This window comes from Nanorana parkeri, unplaced genomic scaffold (genome assembly GCF_000935625.1).
Source record: "Nanorana parkeri isolate BGI_ZX_2015 unplaced genomic scaffold, ASM93562v1 scaffold217, whole genome shotgun sequence".
In the NCBI taxonomy this organism is placed as follows: domain Eukaryota; kingdom Metazoa; phylum Chordata; class Amphibia; order Anura; family Dicroglossidae; genus Nanorana; species Nanorana parkeri.
The window spans coordinates 1,267,527-1,286,670 of record NW_017306485.1 but is presented as its reverse complement, the minus strand read 5'-3'; the positions used below and the strand labels follow the sequence as shown (position 1 = coordinate 1,286,670).

The window sequence follows — 19,144 nt, the reverse complement described above, 5'->3', positions numbered from 1 at the left end:
GGGGGGGTGCGTCGATGGTGCGCGTTAAGGGGATGTTGGTGCTGGCACGTTACCTTGAGTCTGGCTCTGTCTGGCGTCCCGCCCAGCTCACTGACTTTACTGGTTGCCAGGAGCTGGGCAGGACGACAGCCAGGGTTTCACAGGTTGCTAAGAGCTCAACCTGGGATGCTCTGGCAAGAAAGGGGGCCTGCCGCACCCCTCATGTGCCCCTTAGAGATGCTGCCTGAGGCAAACGCCTCAGGTTGCCTCTTTATAGGAAAGGCACTAAATGCACCCTTGTCTTTAAATTTTCCTTGATCTGGACATTTTTCCTGGGGCTTTAGCCCTGTTATATGTACATTCCACTGGCCTCGCTCCTTAATATCTTGCAGGGCAGTCTGAAGGAAATGGGTCATGCAATGGAAGTGATACAGTACCTGTTCTAACGGTTTCAGGTTTGTGTACTTATGGAGCAGCAACATGTCTGACAGAAGAGACATAAAACACTTGACTTGTGAGCAGCTAATGCTGGAAGTCGCCACCATCAATCTGCTTTGTTGGGGTACTAAGGGTAAGGGGGCATGATAGGTCAGATAACTGTACACATAATGAACATTATTTTGAATGATTCTGCATGTAACCAACCCACCTCAAATCCCTTACGTACGCCAGCACAAATGTTTGTACCCCCGACAGCCGTCTTTGGAAGAAAATTCTTCAGTTTTTCCCGTTGGAATGTGTCAACTATCTTTACCAGCTCAGATTGCACAGTTGCACTGCTGGAGAATGTAACAATGCCAACATATGATCCAGACTCAACAATTTGCATTATGTACACTTCTGAGGCTTGGTACATGCGAGAGATACGCTTATGCTGCAGAGATTATAAAGAAAAATCAACATTTAAATCAAAAGCAGATTTGTTGAGAATACTGGAATACATTAAAGCTGGTCATACATAAGCAGTACTTGTATATACCTTCCCATAATGATATGTTTTTAACCAGCTCTGCCCACATATGTACAGCGCACTTCTTACAAGCATGACAAGGGCACTGACTCTGAACACACATCTTATCTCTAAGTAAAAGTCAGTGGGATATCAGATAAAAATGTCTCTATTAGGCAAATTATTTTTTTTACCATCCCAAAAGTAATTATTCAATAAAATAAAAAATAAAAATTAATTGTTTTCTTTGTGATTGCATAACATACTTGCAATAGTCTGTTCCTGGACACAATAATCATTCACATCATTTCCTATCCCTGGAAAAGTTTATGATATATAATAGAGGTGCACCAAAATTGATTTTTCAGACTGAAACCGAAAATAAAAACATTTGTCAGGCCTAAACCGGAAATTATTTATTTTTTAACCTTTTGAACATTTTTTAAAATATTTTATTTTTATGTATTTTTCTTTTTCATGGAGCTCTGGGGAAATATCAGGGGTCTAAAGATATTTTCCTTTTGAAATAGAAAAATAGATTGAGGACACAGAGTTCTCAATCTCTTTTTCTGCAGCCCCAGTTATGAATGAACAGGAAGCCTCTATAACGCTCCTGTCCATTCATGAACTGTGGATATAGTCAGGGGCGTATCTGCTGCGAGGCAAACAAGGCGTTTGCCTCGGGTGGCAGATTCCAGGTGGGCGGCAAAAATGTCGCCCCCCAAAACATTTAGGCAGCCGGGCTGCACAGAAACCAGCAGCCTGGCTGTCTAATGTCAACAGGGACGGCGGCAGCAAGTTGCGGGTGGGGGAGCAGGAGGAGGCGGGGGACGGAACGGCAGGAGGCAGGGGGTGGCGATAGAGGAGATGGGGTGGAGCTGCAAGAGGCAGTGTGAAGATGGAGGAGACATAGCGGCAGGAAGCGAAGACAGGAGAGAAGGGGCGGAGATGGAAGAGCTGGGGCCGAAGACTACAATGGAGGAGGCAAGAGAAGAGACCGTGATGGAGGAGGCAGGAGGCGTCGCCAAGGCTCAGGCAGGGTTTACCGTGCCAGGTAGGAGGATGACTGTGCTGGCAGGGCCCAGCATAGGTTCTGCACATCCCAACAAAGAGTCGCTGGGGGGCTGTGCAATACCTTTTGGTGGGTGTTGCATGATCTGTGGTGAGCTTTTTAAGGATGCATAGGGGGCTCTGCAGCCTACACAGCCCACCACAGATCCTGCAGAGCCCCCCTGAGATCCTGCGGACTGCAGTGTCTCAGGGGGTCTCTGCATGATCTGTGGAGGGCTTTGCAGGATCCATAGGGGGCTCTGCAGCCTGCAAAGCCCACCACAGATCCTACACAGCCCCCCTGAGATCCTGCAGGGTCGCAGGCGGTCTCTGCATGATCTGTGGGGGGCTTTGCAGGATCCATTGGGGGCTCTGCAGCCTGCAAAGCCCACCACAGATCCTACACAGCCCCCCTGAGATCCTGCAGGGTCGCAGGCGGTCTCTGCATGATCTGTGGGGGGCTTTGCAGGATCCATTGGGGGCTCTGCAGCCTGCAAAGCCCACCCAGATCCTGCACAGCCCCCCTGAGATCTGGCAGACTGTGGGGTCTCAGGGGGTTTCTGCAGGATCTGTGGTGGGCTCTGCGGGGTCTATGGTGGGCAGAGCCCATTACACAGGGCCTCAGGGGGGCTGTGCTGGATCTGTGGGGGGCTCTGCAGGGTCTCAGGGGGCTGTGCAAGATCTATTGTGGGCTCTGCCCACCATAGACCTCGCAGAGCTCACCACAGATCCTGCAAAGCCCCCCTGAGACCCTGCAGAGCCCACCACAGATCCTGCACAGCTTTCCTGCTATGCTAATAGCAGAACATGTCAAAAGCCGGATGCAGCGTGTGCACTGTATCCAGCAGCTGGCAGGTTACGCAAAAAGTATTAAACAGGAAGGGGTGGGGTAAATTTAGTGGGGGGGGGGCCCAAATTTTGCCTTGCCTAGGGCAGCCCCAAACCAGAATACACCACTGGATATAGTATCAGTTACTATGTCAACAATTATGAATGAACAGGAATGAACAGGAAGTGAGAATCCAGCTCATCCCTCATAGTTGTTCATTTTTGTATCACTTGCCTCTCCTTGGAGATTGTAAGGTCTCACAAGCAGGGTTCTCTAATCCTTTTGTATGCATTGTATGGTAATTGTACTGTCTCCCTATATGTTGTAAAGCGCTGTGCGAACTGTTGGCACTATATAAATCTTGTATAGTAATAATATTAATAACAACAATAATAACAACAATAATAATAATGCATGATCCATACCTCATTCATACTTCCTGAGATATCAAGCACCAAGGTAACAACTCTGTCTTTAAACTGAAGTAGTGAGATTGAAGGCGGTACAACACTGGGGTTAGTTAGCGGAGCAGAAGAAGTCATGTCAGGAGATTTCATAATCACTTCCCATGTGCTCTGGTAGTTACATAATCTGTTTTGTTCATTTGGTGCTTCTTTGTTGTGGCTGTTTTCATCACAGAATGCGTTCACCTAACAAGATAGAGACACATTAACAGAGCACTGGGCAGCAGACTGCAAATTTCATACTGTTGGAGAGAACATAAGAAACTAAAAGTAAGAACATGGAACATGAATGCAGCTGTGCAGTATAACAGGCTGCATGCTCTCATATGTACCACCTGTGCAATGCCACATGTCCCTTTTAACCCATCATTGCCTGGCCGCCTCTCTGCTAACTCACACCTCCTGGGATACTAAGGGGGATTTAAGAGTGTTCAAGTCTATGGGCGGAATCATTGCCCATAGTCCTTACTGGCAGAGCCTACCTCTTAGAAACATCCGGTTTGGCCTTACCAGTATACACCAGTGATCTTTACACATATCATCCTCAGGTCTCAGCTCAGCAGTCCAGCCCAACCCATGCAAGCCCTTTCCCAGGAGAAGCCCCCATCCTGAGGTTAGGAGAAGGACCAGTCCACACATAAAGCCTCTTCAATGCTTTATTTGAAGTTGATCTTGTGCATATATACATGCTTCAGTCATCTACATTCAGATGACGGCACAATTCTTATTAGAATGCCAACAAAAGTGCATAAAAGTGCAAGAAGTATACATTTAAGTGTGTGTAAAAACGTAAAAAAAACACTACGCTTTACTTCCATTTGAAATGATTATTTTATCTGTTTGCATCAATGTGATTTGATACAATTAAAGTCATAATATTTTTAAAATTGATTTCAAATGCTGATTTTATAACTTACAATGGATGCCACTTCTTGATGTTTCGAAAGTATTCGTTTCTTGTAGAATCAGCTGGCCCCGGAGCACTGGCCCTGATATTCTGTTTTAGGATGGCTCCGTTCCCTTGCAGGGCCCTAAGGAACCCCCCCCCCCCTTGTGTGCGTTAGTAAACTGTGCGTGTCTCCACAAACACAAAGGCACAGCAAGGCAAGTCACTCCCCTGCTCCCCTATACTGCTTCCTCCCTTCTGCAGTCTTGTAGATGGACAGCTTTTGGAGACTGTGCTCTCCCTTGTAATCTTGTACTAGACCGGAAGTTCAGGGAAGCTGAGCTGAGAGTTAGAGCCAAATGTTCAGAAACATGTTGATTGTAGGTATAGGAGTTTATAGCTACATTGTATTATTGTGTAGTGCTGCTAATATGTTGTGCTCAGTCTGAATGTGAACAAATAAACTTTGTAGGAGGCAAAGACAGGTCTCTCCCTTGACATGGTTCATCGATTTGATAATAATACGGATTCGTATTATTGTATCCACATCCGCACACCTATTGTGGTTAGGACACAGACGGCAAGATTTATATATAATTTGATTCCACATGTGTATAGTTTGTTGCACGGAGACATTATCCATTTGACTTCACTTATGTTCACCTGTTGAGGTGAATTTCATTAAGTTTATTTGTTCACATTCAGACTGAGCGCAACATATTAGCAGCACTACACACGATTACCCAATCACAGATTGTTGCAGCTAGTCTATCGTTTAGATCACTATTATACTCTTAGAGTAGCATTTTGCCATTCATACATTTTATTATTGCCATGTCTAAAACCCACAAAAAATAGATGATTTCTATATTACGATTTTATGTTAATTGTGACATTTACCGGATCCAGTGTCTGACTATACATAATGGATTCATGAATGCCTTGGTCCTTGTTGGGATAAAATTCACAGCCCTCCTCATAGACTCCAGTTTTAGGATCAATGTTACAATTTTCTTTAACACATTTATCATTGTAGCAAACTTCAATTCTACTTAATCCACTCATAGCCAGAGGGCATCTGAAAAGAAAGCAAAAATACACATTGAAACCACCCACAGACATTTTGATTGTCACCTGGTTGACAGGATTGGATGTAGGAATACAAGACAAGATATTTGTTAACTTGTATTATTTTATCTTTTATTATACTAGGCAAATCTCAGACACTTTCTAATCGTACTTGTCTACTCCATATTGACCCATTGCTATAATAGACTACATCACTGGCCATTAGGAATGTGCATAATAGAAGAAGGGGCAAGACAAACATCAACACTACCAAAAAGTGCCATAACTTTACCCGTGCTGCTGAATCTAATGTATATGTGCAGGCATATCAAGTTCTATCAGCACAGCATGGTGAGTTGTACCACGTCACACCATGCTGCATTACACTGCAACACAGGGGTGTGAACTAAGCGTATTTAAAGCAAGGCAAAGTGGAGTGTTCCATCAACTGGATCATGCACTAATTTTTGACCTTTGAAGAGAACACTCACTGTTTTACCTGGTTGCTTCCACTTGGCCTTGTTTACCGATGTAGAATGGAATGTCATTATTGTATTCATCAAAAACTCCCCATCTCAGGTGAGCCCATTCATGGACAAAAACTCTCCCTGCAAAGAAGAATTAGTTGCAGATCATAAGTCAGTTTTCATAACTATTTTTTATAAAAGTTTGGAATGCTTTGGCTACCATATGGCTGTGTTCAGTGACCAAATAGAGAATGGTAGTCACACAGATATTCAAGCCATGTGGTGACCAGATCTGTGTTTTAAAGCTGAACTCCAGGAATTATGTTTTATAGATACTTACATCCATACGCCGAGCTTAGTACATTTTCATTGTTAATACCAACACATGCGACAAATTCAAATAGTTCTTATTTGCAACACTATTACTATCTTTTAATAAGGTTGCAACAAATTCATCAAGGAATACTGTCATACTAGTGATAAGGAAAGTAGGGGCGAATAAGATGTCTACCATTTTGGAGTAAATTGTGCAACAGATTTATATGCACCTTACTGACACATACGTGAATCTGCCACAGGTTACGCCATTTGTCTCACTACATGAGACAGATTTTTAATGACGGGTCATGTACTTCAGTATAATTGATTTTCACTTTTGTTGTTTTGGCCCACAGGTACTACACTATGTGGGTCACAATAGCAGTTAACATGGATCTGTACTCAAAAGTAAACAAAAATCTATGCATTGTTGGGATGAATAACTAATCATTAACACAAGGGTTGAAATATTTACCTATTCCTGAGAAAATGCTGCTACAGGATCCCATTAAAGTGGAAGTAAAATGGGATATGCCAAAATAAAAAATAAAAAAAAATCAGCCCCCTGGAGGTGTTTGCCATGTGCAGCACATTAGCACAGTATGGCTGACGTACTTTGGAAACGATCCCCTCTAGCACTGGGCTGTCTGCTCTCCTATTGACCAACAAAGCCTTGGGAAGGAGGATTCTTCCTCCCACTCATGCAGATTCTAGGGGAGATGATTGCTCTTCCCACTGATTCTTTCTTCCATTGACATTGACAATAGGGAATTCTGCCACCCACTAATCACGGTAATCTTTTCCTTCCACTGACCGTCAACGTCTTTGTCAGTGCTGCCATCTTCACCCAGTCCTGCCTAGAGTTACTTCATCTCGGCATGCCAAAAAAAGAAATTGCTGACAGGCGGGTAGGAGCATTTTTGACAGAAGAGACTTACACTGTCTCTTACCTGTCAGCAATTTTTTTTGACATAAATTCTATTTCCACTTGAAGAATTGTTGACGTGTGAAAGATTTGGCAATTCATCACGTGATCCCTGCTGGAGATATGTTCAGAACAGCTGTTCCTCTTCTTCAGCAGACATCATGTCACCAATAGGGATGAGCTCAGGTTTGGAGCAAACCCGGCCAATTATGTAAAAGGAAGGTTTTCTGTGATATTTCATATCTTTAATGAGTTCTGATCTCTAGTACATTTTATTTAATTTCTCTTTGTCTTTCTTTCTTTTTTCTTTCACTATTTTTTCCCCTCTTTTTTGGTGACAGCCATAGTGATCGATTGTTCATGATTATAAATATATTTTGTTTTAAAGTTTATTAATTTGATCTGACACTGAGTAAGTGTATATGTACCTTTAGTTTTTATTTTCTTGTTTATATTGTTAATAACATTGTTATCACTGTGATGGTGTATATTGGTATTGAATGAAGGGTTTATGATGATCTTTGTGTGTGGTGATGGGGGTTTGTAGGTTGGCACCCAAGGGAGGGTGGAACTGTGTATTGGGTGTTCTCCTATAAATGGTTCACTCACACAAATGGTACACTATGGTTAAGCACAAGTTTGCATGAAACACATTAGAGATGTTGGTCTGAGATGTTTCTGGATGTTGATTGATGAAAAAAAGAATGCACACTGATATTTGGAGTGCTGTGATTTCCCGGTTTTTAGAATGAGTGTATTGCTGGTAGCGAGCCAGACATGCACCTAGTGAGCAGAGTTGCAGCGGATCGATCTGCAGCAGCACTTGCCTTCGTTATAATTGCTTTTTAATGGTACCCTGGACAAAAATGAGCATATAACCCTTGCAGTGTGGGGGGAGCTTTAAAGTTGTGAAAAGTATCACTACAGTTTTGGATGAAGTTGCAGAGGTTAGAACCTCTGTTGGGTTTTTATCGTTGTCTATCTCCCCTGGGAAGATTTCCCTTCACTTCCTGTCCATGTGACCACTGTCGCCCAACAAGAATGCAAAAAAGAAATTCTTATCCTTCCCCATTCTGCTTTACTGCTATTTGTGTCCCCGTTGCAGAGATCCCTCTTCTTTTCCTCTCTTGGTGACCACTATGTGTGGGACAGAGAACCCCTAACCCCTCAAATAGGACAGTAAAAAAAAAAAAGGAGCGCTTTTAACCATTCTCTACTTTGTCTAAATCAAATACAAAATGTTTGGATCCCCGCTATATTGAACTTGGACAAATGTTATTTATATATACATAGCAAACCTCTTTTGATATTTCACAGACAAAAATAAAAAATAAAATGACCAAAAATAACAGTTGAAGGACTATACATATGTATACCACTGTACCTCGAGGTCCATATATATCAAGTATTTTGTCATTGAGCATGAAATTGGGTGTCAGATGTATATACTTTCCCTTTACTCCACATCCACCATATTGCAAAGTATATGGAAAATCTCCATGAATAAAAGGATCAGCTATGATAATATCAGCCTATGAAAAAGAAAAGCAGAGTCAGTAAAAGGGGATATTTATCTGAATATTGTAACCTTCTGTTTTTCATCCTCCCATAAAAGCCGCAAGAAAAACTATTTATTTTTAAATTCTTTTTGTGTGGTCTAACTAGAGGAGGGGACAGGGGCAAGACCAGTCAACCTGCACATGGAGAGAGTGCAACACTGACTGGTCTTTATTACAAGAAGCTTCTGCACAGAGGCAAGTTTCACAATGTATTACTGCACAGATCTGGAAAAAATGCACAAAGCACACCAAAATTCATGTAAGAATACACATGCCTCTTGTATAGAGACAATATTTGATTATCATGGAGTTCAGCTTGAAGCTCATTAAAGTGACACTAAACTCAGGAAATAATTCTTAAAAATGCATTTAGGTACCTTAACTATTAGCAAAACTGTAGCTTATTTGTGTCTCACTCGGCTGTAGATCCTCCAATCATTCCTGAATTTGTGCTGACACTGTTCTTCCTTCTGGATGGTGGCTACTTTTCTTCCCTCAAGGTCCCTGTGTGTTGTTAAGTAGCCACCACTCCAAGTTTACTCCTGTGATGGACTACAATCTCACATTTAGTTTACTAATTTGTATTGAGATTGTAGTCCATCGTGGGAGCAAGCTTGGAGTAGTGGCTACTTTACAACACACACAGGGAACAAAAGTAGCCACACTCCAGAAGGAACGACAGTGTCCGCATGAATTCCGAGATGATTTGTAGATCTACAGCTAAATAATACACAGATATGTTACAATTCTGTTAATAATTAAGGTACTTGAATGCATTTTTAAGAAGGGAGTGAATGGGCAGAGGCAGCACGTGCACACCAGTGTAAATAGGGCATTACAAAGCAAAGTATGTTGCAGTGCATAGATACGAATTACCTACATGGTAATGAACAGAGTTTCTATTAGAAACACATTGTTATCCAGTGTAAAGGGCAGTATTTTAGTGCAGGAAAATGGACAAGTTTAGTTTGTACAGAAAGTCTACAAATACATACCTTATCATATGACTCTCTTTTTGGTCTTTCATAAGAACTGTTTGTTGACCAGCTGTTGGGTATTAAAACTTTGACACTTCTAATGAAAAGTCTTTGTTTTGTAGCTTGTAACATGTAAGTAGATGCCCCATTGACCATGTCCTATCAATGAAAATATAAAGAGAGTGTTAGAACGTCATTATTTCAGTAACTTAGTATATTAGATATATTTGTTATGGCGCACAGGTGTGCACAATGCTGCATACAAATGTGTACAGCATCTAGTTTTGTACGCCTCTGTACGCAGCAGTGCACAATTCTATGGGCCCATTCAGACAGCAGAGATTGGCAGCATAAGGTTGCTCTGCCTTCAACATTGGGGAAAAATGTTTAACAAAACTGCATCTGTGGCCCTATTTTGGCCCATATATTACCCAGTATGCTTGTATACATTTGTGCTAATGTTTACAAGCATACCCTGTACAGTGTACATGGATCCTATTGGCTGCCACCACTGCTCAGGGCCGACATGACAATGTCAACAATGTGTAGCCAGCAATGCTTGTGCCACTGATTACACACTATTGATGTTGACATGTCGACTGTAAATGAGTCACTCATGTGGTGTTGGCAGCGCATACACAGAATGACCTGGGACTTTTGTCATTCAGAATTAGCTGAGATTCTGCACATGTGCCAACTCTGCATGAACGACTTATTTAGGGCTGTCATGTCAACATCAATACTGTGTAATTAGCAGCACATGAGCTTCATATCTGTAGCAGTTTGCTCTAGTATCCTTAGTTAAAGCTAAACTCTGGGTACAAGAGTGTAAATTGTATTTCTTAATAGCCACGAAGGATGTAAATCCAATTTGTGTGCACCAGATATCTATGTACAACTAGCTATTACCTTTGTAAATATAGCAGTATCTCCTGCTGTACATAGAGCAGAGCTGTGGAAGTAGCACAGCAGACCCCACCTACTACAGGCTGCCTGCAGAAAACCACAGCAGGGGGCGGATACAAGACTAGTCACCCTGCACAAGTAGACAGAGCAATAGTAACCAGCCTTTATCACAGGAAGCTCCTGCACAGGCAAAGTGCAAGAGTTGTCTTGTGCTGGATTACTGCACAGGTCTAGGAAAAATACAAAAAGGACACCAGTATTCAAATAAAACGACACATGCCTCTGGTATGTGTGCAATATGTGTTTATCCTGAAGTTCAGCTTTAAAGGAAATGGATAGTATTTGCAATTGTTTCATACTTGAGTCACTGACCTAGAACAAACATGCAGAAACAAATTTGAAAGAAGTCAGATCTTCTGATCTGCATGCTCCTTCTAGGTCAGTGACTCAAAAAGTATTAAAAGGAAAAGTATTGGTAGTATAAAATATACTCTTCCCAATACGTAGAACTGACGTGACATGTAACCGATGATCGCTCAGCTCACGGTCTCCTCCCTGCAGAGAACAATGACACCACTCACTGCTCCCTGCAGGGATTCTCCCCTTCATTCTCTGTTTCTCCAGCAATCGATGGGGGGACAGACAGGGGAGGGGGTGGGCACAGCTGGAATCGGCTCTAGAGCGGCAGAGCCAGCTGTCAATAAGGCAGGATCTTTTCAGGCTGCAGCCCGCTGTATGCTGACTTTAGGTCACATGAGTACATTAGTAAATGTATTCATATGACCCAAAAGAGAAGCAAAGCGGAAAAAAAAAGTTTGGCTTTTCTTCTCCTTTAAATTAATTGAATCAGCATAAATAATTTATTAACTGAAGATGAATGTAAGCACTACAAACAACAACCAGTAATAAAACCGTACCTTAATTTTCTCAATTATTCGAGCATCTTCAGGTATTTTCGGGTTAATGGCAATCACAATATCTTCATAGCCATTGTCTTTTAATCGTACCGTGGAGTCTTCAGCTGAGCATGATGTTTGGAGTACAGAAATAAAAGTAAGAACTTCAAGAATCCTCATATTGCAGATAAGTCCTTGTTCAGTCTGTGTGAGTCTAACTTTGTACTTTGCTCTCAAATCTTATCTTTATTTGTCTTACAATGCCTTTGTTGTTTGCATGTCTGGAATAAAGAACAAAACCATTATTTATTTAACGTCTTTTCTCTTTATATCCATTGACCAATGAAAAAGGTTTATTCAAATCACGTTTTTCTTTTTTTTTTTCTATTCTGACACGACTCCGTGTCAGAATAAAGAAAAAAAAAAGAAAAATCAGTGTTTCTCTCCTGGGCGGCCGGGAGTGGGAGGCTCCAGCAGAACCGGCAGCAGAACCGGCAGCAGAACCGCCGGACAATAGGAAACTGTTGGGCGGAGCTAGCTGTCACTGCTAGCTCCGCACAATCGTTTTCTATTTACTTTTTTTTTACTTTTTTTACTATTTTTCTGTTCTGCTCGGTCCCTCTAAGGGCATTCGGCTATTCACTCACTGCTGTTCGGCATCTATAAGAATAGGCCGAACAGCAGTGAGTAGCCTGTCGGAGGTTCGGCTCAGCCGATCCATATGTTGGATCGGCTGAGTCGAACTCCTCCGGCACTTCGGGTCAGCCGAACATGCTGAGCATGTTCGGCCAACGCGAAGCCACACGAAGCAAGCCGATGTATGGCTGATTTCCTCCGATATACGGCTGAAATCAGCCGTACAAGCCTATAGTGAATAGCCGAACAGTGTTCGGCTCACTTCACTTGGGGTCGGTTGTTCACTCGGCTGCCCTCGGCAGCTTAGTGAATAGACCCGAAAGTGTATTTACCCTTTGGAAGTCAAATATGAGAAACGCCCATTATGTTCCCCTTTACATACAGCATACCAAAAAATAATTAATACAAATATTTCTTCCCTTTTTCGTCATTTCTATGAAGCAGGTGTATACATAGAACCCTACAGCCAGCTTCTATTGCTTAGAATAAATGGCAAAGTGCAGATAGGGGACAGGCTTGAGGGGCAGTTTTTTTCAAAGTGCATTAAAGGAGAACTATGAGGTGAGTGATAGGCAGAGCCAGCTGTCACTCACGAAGCTGGGTGGATCTCGACAGTAATGTCGGGATCCGTCCCGGCTGCGGCTGTCTCAGTATACCGCAAGCTGTAGCTCGCGATATACTGAGCTTTGGGTCACGGGAGGACGCCAGTATGTGTCCTCCTGTGACCCTTAAGAGAACTATGGGAAAAACACTTACCTCATAGTTCTCCTTTAAAAATGCACAACCTAAGCCTTGAGATCTCCTCAACCCATTGTTCGGACAGACAGTGTGCACATCTAGTTTACAACTGATAATGGAGATCTGCCAGCACAGTACAGACAGGGTTAATTATTGTAAACATTACTCCCCAGCCCCCTTCTTAATATCACATGGAAATACATTTTAAAGGAGAATAACAAATACTTAGGGATGCACCGATACCAATTTTTAAAGACTGAGTACGAGTACCGATATTTTTCATCAAGTACTTGCTGATACCAATTACAGATACTTTTTATAGTGTCATATGATAGTTTTTCTAAAACAATACAGACTAATGATTTTAGGACAGTGGTGGAGCGACAGGGCCCAGTCGCAGCTGCAACCAATGCGACACTGCTAGTTCTGCCACTGACACCAAGCTGTAGAGGGACTACAAATCCCAGCAATACATTATACAGCAATTCAGAATAATACTACCGGCTATAGAGGACTACAAATCTCAGCAATACTTTATACAGCAATACAAAATACCACCAGCTGTAGAGGACTACAAATCCCAGCAATATGTTATACAGCAATGGAGAATACCACCAGCTAAAGAGGACTACAAATCCCAGCAATACATTATACATCAATGCAGAATAATATGAAGCTATATACTCTGTGTTGCTCACCAGGGCTATGCAGAGTCTTATCAAGGCTGTGTGAGGTCTCAGCAGGGCTGTGTGTGGTCTCACCAGGGCTGTGTGGCATCTCAGGAGGCTGTGCGGCATCTCAGGAGGCTGTGTGTTCTCACCAGGGCTGCATGCAGGTCTCACCAGGGTTGTATGTGGGTTTCACCGAGACTGTGTGTGGATCTCACCACGGCTGTGAGATATCACCAGTGCTGTGTGCGGTCTCATTAGGGCGGTGTGCTGGTCTCACCAGGGCTGTGTGTGGTTTCACCAGGGCTGTATGCAGTTTCTCACCGGGGCTGTGTGTGGGATCTCACCAGGGCTGTACGGGCAGGTGCGAGTCTCACCATGGCTGTACGGGCAGGTGCGTGTCTCACCATGGCTGTGCAGTCTCACCAGGGCTGCATGTTAGTCTCACCAGGGCTCACCAGGTGCAGGTCTCACCATGGCTACATGTGGGTCTCCCAATGGCTGAGCGGGCATCAGGAAGGAGGAAGATGACATGTGCGGCCGGTGCTGTAAACTGCAGCTATGAGGTGCTTAGCAGGCTGCCGCGAGGTCCCCAGCAGACGCAGGACCTTATAGCAGCCTAATCCATAAAAAAATGTAAAGCGCCGGTATTGCCCTTAGTATCAGGGAATTTTTACAAGTATGAGTATTGGTATCGGTGCATACCTAACAGATACAAATGTAGCATATAGTAATTTTAAATATGAAATGCTAATACTTTAATTTTGTGATGTGCTGTTTGAAATAAAAAAGAATGTTTTGTGTCACTTGATATATACTCGACTACATCTCCAAGCTGCAAGTATTCTACTATTTTTATTGTGAATTTGCCACATCCATTAACCAGCACTTATTTAGTCATACACCAACTAAACGTTATACAGAGAAGTAGGGTTGTACAGATACCAAGTACAGTACTCGGTACAAGTACGGGTACATGTACCGATACTTTTGAGCTCCAAGACTAGACTAGAGAAAAATTCAAAAAATAGGAGGCAGCTGTCATTTGTAAGGAGCACACGGAGCTCCTGGGATTTGTACATCTCTGTTTTAATGTACGATTTTGTTTTTATGGGATGCACAGATACCAGTTTTGCGAGTACGAGTACTGGTACTTGCAGAGTACTTACAATTACGAGTACTGATACATTTTTGTTTATTGTCATGTGACAGTTTTTCTAAAACAATGCAGACTAATGATTTCAGGACAGTGGTGGAGTGCCAGAGCCCGGTCCCAGCCCTGATAGTTCTCATGAAAATGCCGAGTATCTGCACTGGTACTCAAAAAGTATCTGTGCATCCCTACAGAGAAGGCAATTCCATCCAACAATAAAGCCTCAATCATCCCAAAATGCTGAATGGTTAGGCTGTTCACTTTGCAAGGGAATTTTGACTTAGGTTATTAGATGAGGTGAAGCTCTGCTGACTTCCACCACCCAGTCATGTGCAATGTGCAAGCAAAAATGCTCTTTTTCTTATTTTCCTTGCATATGGTTGGGTATTCTTTGCAAAGTAAATTTTCACCACATTCACTAAGCTGGGGGGAAATTCACTTGCAAAATGAACAGCCTGTTTGCCATGTTTCAGCTGCTTTGTAACCTTTAGCATAAGTATTGTTGGAGATGATAATGAAAACAAATAAATAAATGGATGAAAATACAAATGCCCTGTTCTGACAGCAAATGTTTTGGGACTCTGGGACTCTGGTGGACAATTGGGTTCATTGCCCAAGCATCAAAAACTCATGGTATGAACACAATGGGGTCTATTCACGAAGCAGCCGAAGGATCGGCCGATCCTTCGGCTAGCTTCGGCCCCAGGACCCCTATTCACAATAGACCGTACAGCTCCCGAAGTCGGCCTCTGCTAGTTCTGCCACTGACACCAAGCTGTAGAGGGACTACAAATCCCAGCAATACATTATACAGCAATTCAGAATAATACTACCGGCTATAGAGGACTACAAATCTCAGCAATACTTTATACAGCAATACAAAATACCACCAGCTGTAGAGGACTACAAATCCCAGCAATATGTTATACAGCAATGGAGAATACCACCAGCTAAAGAGGACTACAAATCCCAGCAATACATTATACATCAATGCAGAATAATATGAAGCTATATACTCTGTGTTGCTCACCAGGGCTATGCAGAGTCTTATCAAGGCTGTGTGAGGTCTCAGCAGGGCTGTGTGTGGTCTCACCAGGGCTGTGTGGCATCTCAGGAGGCTGTGCGGCATCTCAGGAGGCTGTGTGTTCTCACCAGGGCTGCATGCAGGTCTCACCAGGGTTGTATGTGGGTTTCACCGAGACTGTGTGTGGATCTCACCACGGCTGTGAGATATCACCAGTGCTGTGTGCGGTCTCATTAGGGCGGTGTGCTGGTCTCACCAGGGCTGTGTGTGGTTTCACCAGGGCTGTATGCAGTTTCTCACCGGGGCTGTGTGTGGGATCTCACCAGGGCTGTACGGGCAGGTGCGAGTCTCACCATGGCTGTACGGGCAGGTGCGTGTCTCACCATGGCTGTGCAGTCTCACCAGGGCTGCATGTTAGTCTCACCAGGGCTCACCAGGTGCAGGTCTCACCATGGCTACATGTGGGTCTCCCAATGGCTGAGCGGGCATCAGGAAGGAGGAAGATGACATGTGCGGCCGGTGCTGTAAACTGCAGCTATGAGGTGCTTAGCAGGCTGCCGCGAGGTCCCCAGCAGACGCAGGACCTTATAGCAGCCTAATCCATAAAAAAATGTAAAGCGCCGGTATTGCCCTTAGTATCAGGGAATTTTTACAAGTATGAGTATTGGTATCGGTGCATACCTAACAGATACAAATGTAGCATATAGTAATTTTAAATATGAAATGCTAATACTTTAATTTTGTGATGTGCTGTTTGAAATAAAAAAGAATGTTTTGTGTCACTTGATATATACTCGACTACATCTCCAAGCTGCAAGTATTCTACTATTTTTATTGTGAATTTGCCACATCCATTAACCAGCACTTATTTAGTCATACACCAACTAAACGTTATACAGAGAAGTAGGGTTGTACAGATACCAAGTACAGTACTCGGTACAAGTACGGGTACATGTACCGATACTTTTGAGCTCCAAGACTAGACTAGAGAAAAATTCAAAAAATAGGAGGCAGCTGTCATTTGTAAGGAGCACACGGAGCTCCTGGGATTTGTACATCTCTGTTTTAATGTACGATTTTGTTTTTATGGGATGCACAGATACCAGTTTTGCGAGTACGAGTACTGGTACTTGCAGAGTACTTACAATTACGAGTACTGATACATTTTTGTTTATTGTCATGTGACAGTTTTTCTAAAACAATGCAGACTAATGATTTCAGGACAGTGGTGGAGTGCCAGAGCCCGGTCCCAGCCCTGATAGTTCTCATGAAAATGCCGAGTATCTGCACTGGTACTCAAAAAGTATCTGTGCATCCCTACAGAGAAGGCAATTCCATCCAACAATAAAGCCTCAATCATCCCAAAATGCTGAATGGTTAGGCTGTTCACTTTGCAAGGGAATTTTGACTTAGGTTATTAGATGAGGTGAAGCTCTGCTGACTTCCACCACCCAGTCATGTGCAATGTGCAAGCAAAAATGCTCTTTTTCTTATTTTCCTTGCATATGGTTGGGTATTCTTTGCAAAGTAAATTTTCACCACATTCACTAAGCTGGGGGGAAATTCACTTGCAAAATGAACAGCCTGTTTGCCATGTTTCAGCTGCTTTGTAACCTTTAGCATAAGTATTGTTGGAGATGATAATGAAAACAAATAAATAAATGGATGAAAATACAAATGCCCTGTTCTGACAGCAAATGTTTTGGGACTCTGGGACTCTGGTGGACAATTGGGTTCATTGCCCAAGCATCAAAAACTCATGGTATGAACACAATGGGGTCTATTCACGAAGCAGCCGAAGGATCGGCCGATCCTTCGGCTAGCTTCGGCCCCAGGACCCCTATTCACAATAGACCGTACAGCTCCCGAAGTCGGCCGAGCAGCTCAGTCGAGCCGAAGGCATATGCTTCGGCTCGACTGAGCCGAGGTGAAAGCCGAAGCTGGCAGACAGCCTGCTTCTGACAGCTGGGCGGAGCCAGCCAAGTAAGTGACGTTGCAGCCTGCATCAAGCTTTCGGAGAGAGGTTCTCTGTGGCTATATGTGCCTTTTTAAGCATACTGCTAGAATTTGCACATTTGTGTTTTTCCCACCTGATTTTACTGCTTACAGTTCTACTTTCCCTCTGCAAAGTCCACTTTCCGTTCCCGTTCAGTTTACCCTATATTTATCTTATAATTTCTCCACTATTTCAACTCTCAATAGTTTCTCTGGCCCGCATCTAGGTTGACGCTCTAGCAAGTTTTTGCAACTAGCAAGCAAAGAGTATTTCAGCCATGCTGTCAACATTTTACTCTTTTAATTGAGAGTAGAACACATTCATTAACCAGAACTTATTTAGTTACATTTATGTCTATCACGCCACTGTGACATTTGCCTTAAGTGTCCCTCTATGCCACGTCACAAAGATGTGAAGTTTTTGGTCTACAGCAATAAATTAAGCCCAATAATATGCAACACAAATACAATTTGGCTTGATCTCTGTATTATTTACTGAGCAGAGTGGCTTTACACACCCTACCAAAGTCCTCCCTCTGGTTCATGTTTCTTTAGACAGAGCTCAGTTGTTAGAAGCCGCTCTGTTAGTAAAGAATACAGTTGTAAAACCATGTGACCAGCAGTCTCGATTTATGTTGCACATTATCTGGATGTGTGACAAATACGGGAGTTTCCAGCACCTAAACAATCAGACATTGTGAATGAAAGAGGCTAATGGATTATAGAGGAAATGAAGCTTTTCGAATACAAATATTCTACTTCTGTTCCTGTGTCCACTGAGCGCAACATTGTCAAGAACTTTACAGCCCATGGCACTGTAGGGGAATTCACAAATACAAATAAATGAAGGCATTGTGTAACTTTCTATGGCTCCAGTTCCTCCAAAAAAAAATGTAACCTATTGCACTTTGTTTTCATACATCCTAGCAGTTGTTGTTTTTATAGATTTTGCAGTCTGCAGAAAACTCATTCTCAGTCGAAGGGGTCCTGGTGCCGAAGCTAGCCGAAGGATCGGCCGAAGCTACGGCCAGATCCTTCGGCAGCTTTGTGAATAGACCCCATAGTGTCTGGGGCCTACTATTGTGATTAGTGCGCAGAAAAAAGTGCATATACTGTATGTTCTGACCGTTTTTAAGCAGCATGATCAGTTGGCAGAACTATAAATAGGAATGTTCTGTTTGTTAGAACATAACTATTAGGGTAAATACAAAGGGGCATTTGGCTTATCAGCACTATTTATTGCATAAGGGAACAGTAGCCGCTTTTCTAACCTGCCCAACCAATGTTCCATATGGGCCTGCCATACAGGGTCAAGTGCTCCCATTTAGTGATGAGCCGAACACCCCCGTGTTCGGTTCTAACTCGAACTTTCGAACATGGAAAAAGTTCTAACTCGAACTTAGAACTCAATGCAAGTCTATGGGGGTAGAACTCAGAAAATTAAAGGTCCCCATTTTGAAGCCTTATATGCAATTTATTGGCCATAAAAAGTGTATGGGGATCCGGGTAGTGCCCTGAATGACAGGAATCAATGAAATTTAAAGCAAAAAAAACCCCAAAAAATATTTTTTAAAGGAACAGTGATTTTTACATGATTTACAGGGTAAGAGTAAAAATGAAAAATTCCTTCAAATATTGTGCCTGGAGGGTCCCCATA

General features: G+C 42.8%; 1 protein-coding gene across 1 annotated transcript in view; it reads right to left on the bottom strand.

The window, feature by feature from the left end:
• Positions 1–11,548, bottom strand: part of LOC108786588 (epithelial chloride channel protein-like) — a 25,017-nt gene extending 13,469 nt beyond the window's left edge. Inside the window, exons 1-7 of the mRNA XM_018555912.1 lie at positions 11,295–11,548; positions 9,490–9,630; positions 8,320–8,467; positions 5,725–5,833; positions 5,058–5,235; positions 3,233–3,457; positions 629–853 (exon numbers count right to left, since the gene is read on the bottom strand). Coding sequence (XP_018411414.1) covers positions 629–853; positions 3,233–3,457; positions 5,058–5,235; positions 5,725–5,833; positions 8,320–8,467; positions 9,490–9,630; positions 11,295–11,453 — 1,185 coding nt within the window. The 5' untranslated portion in view covers positions 11,454–11,548. The remainder of the gene's footprint in view (positions 1–628; positions 854–3,232; positions 3,458–5,057; positions 5,236–5,724; positions 5,834–8,319; positions 8,468–9,489; positions 9,631–11,294) is intronic.
• Between the last annotated feature and the right edge of the window lie 7,596 nt (positions 11,549–19,144).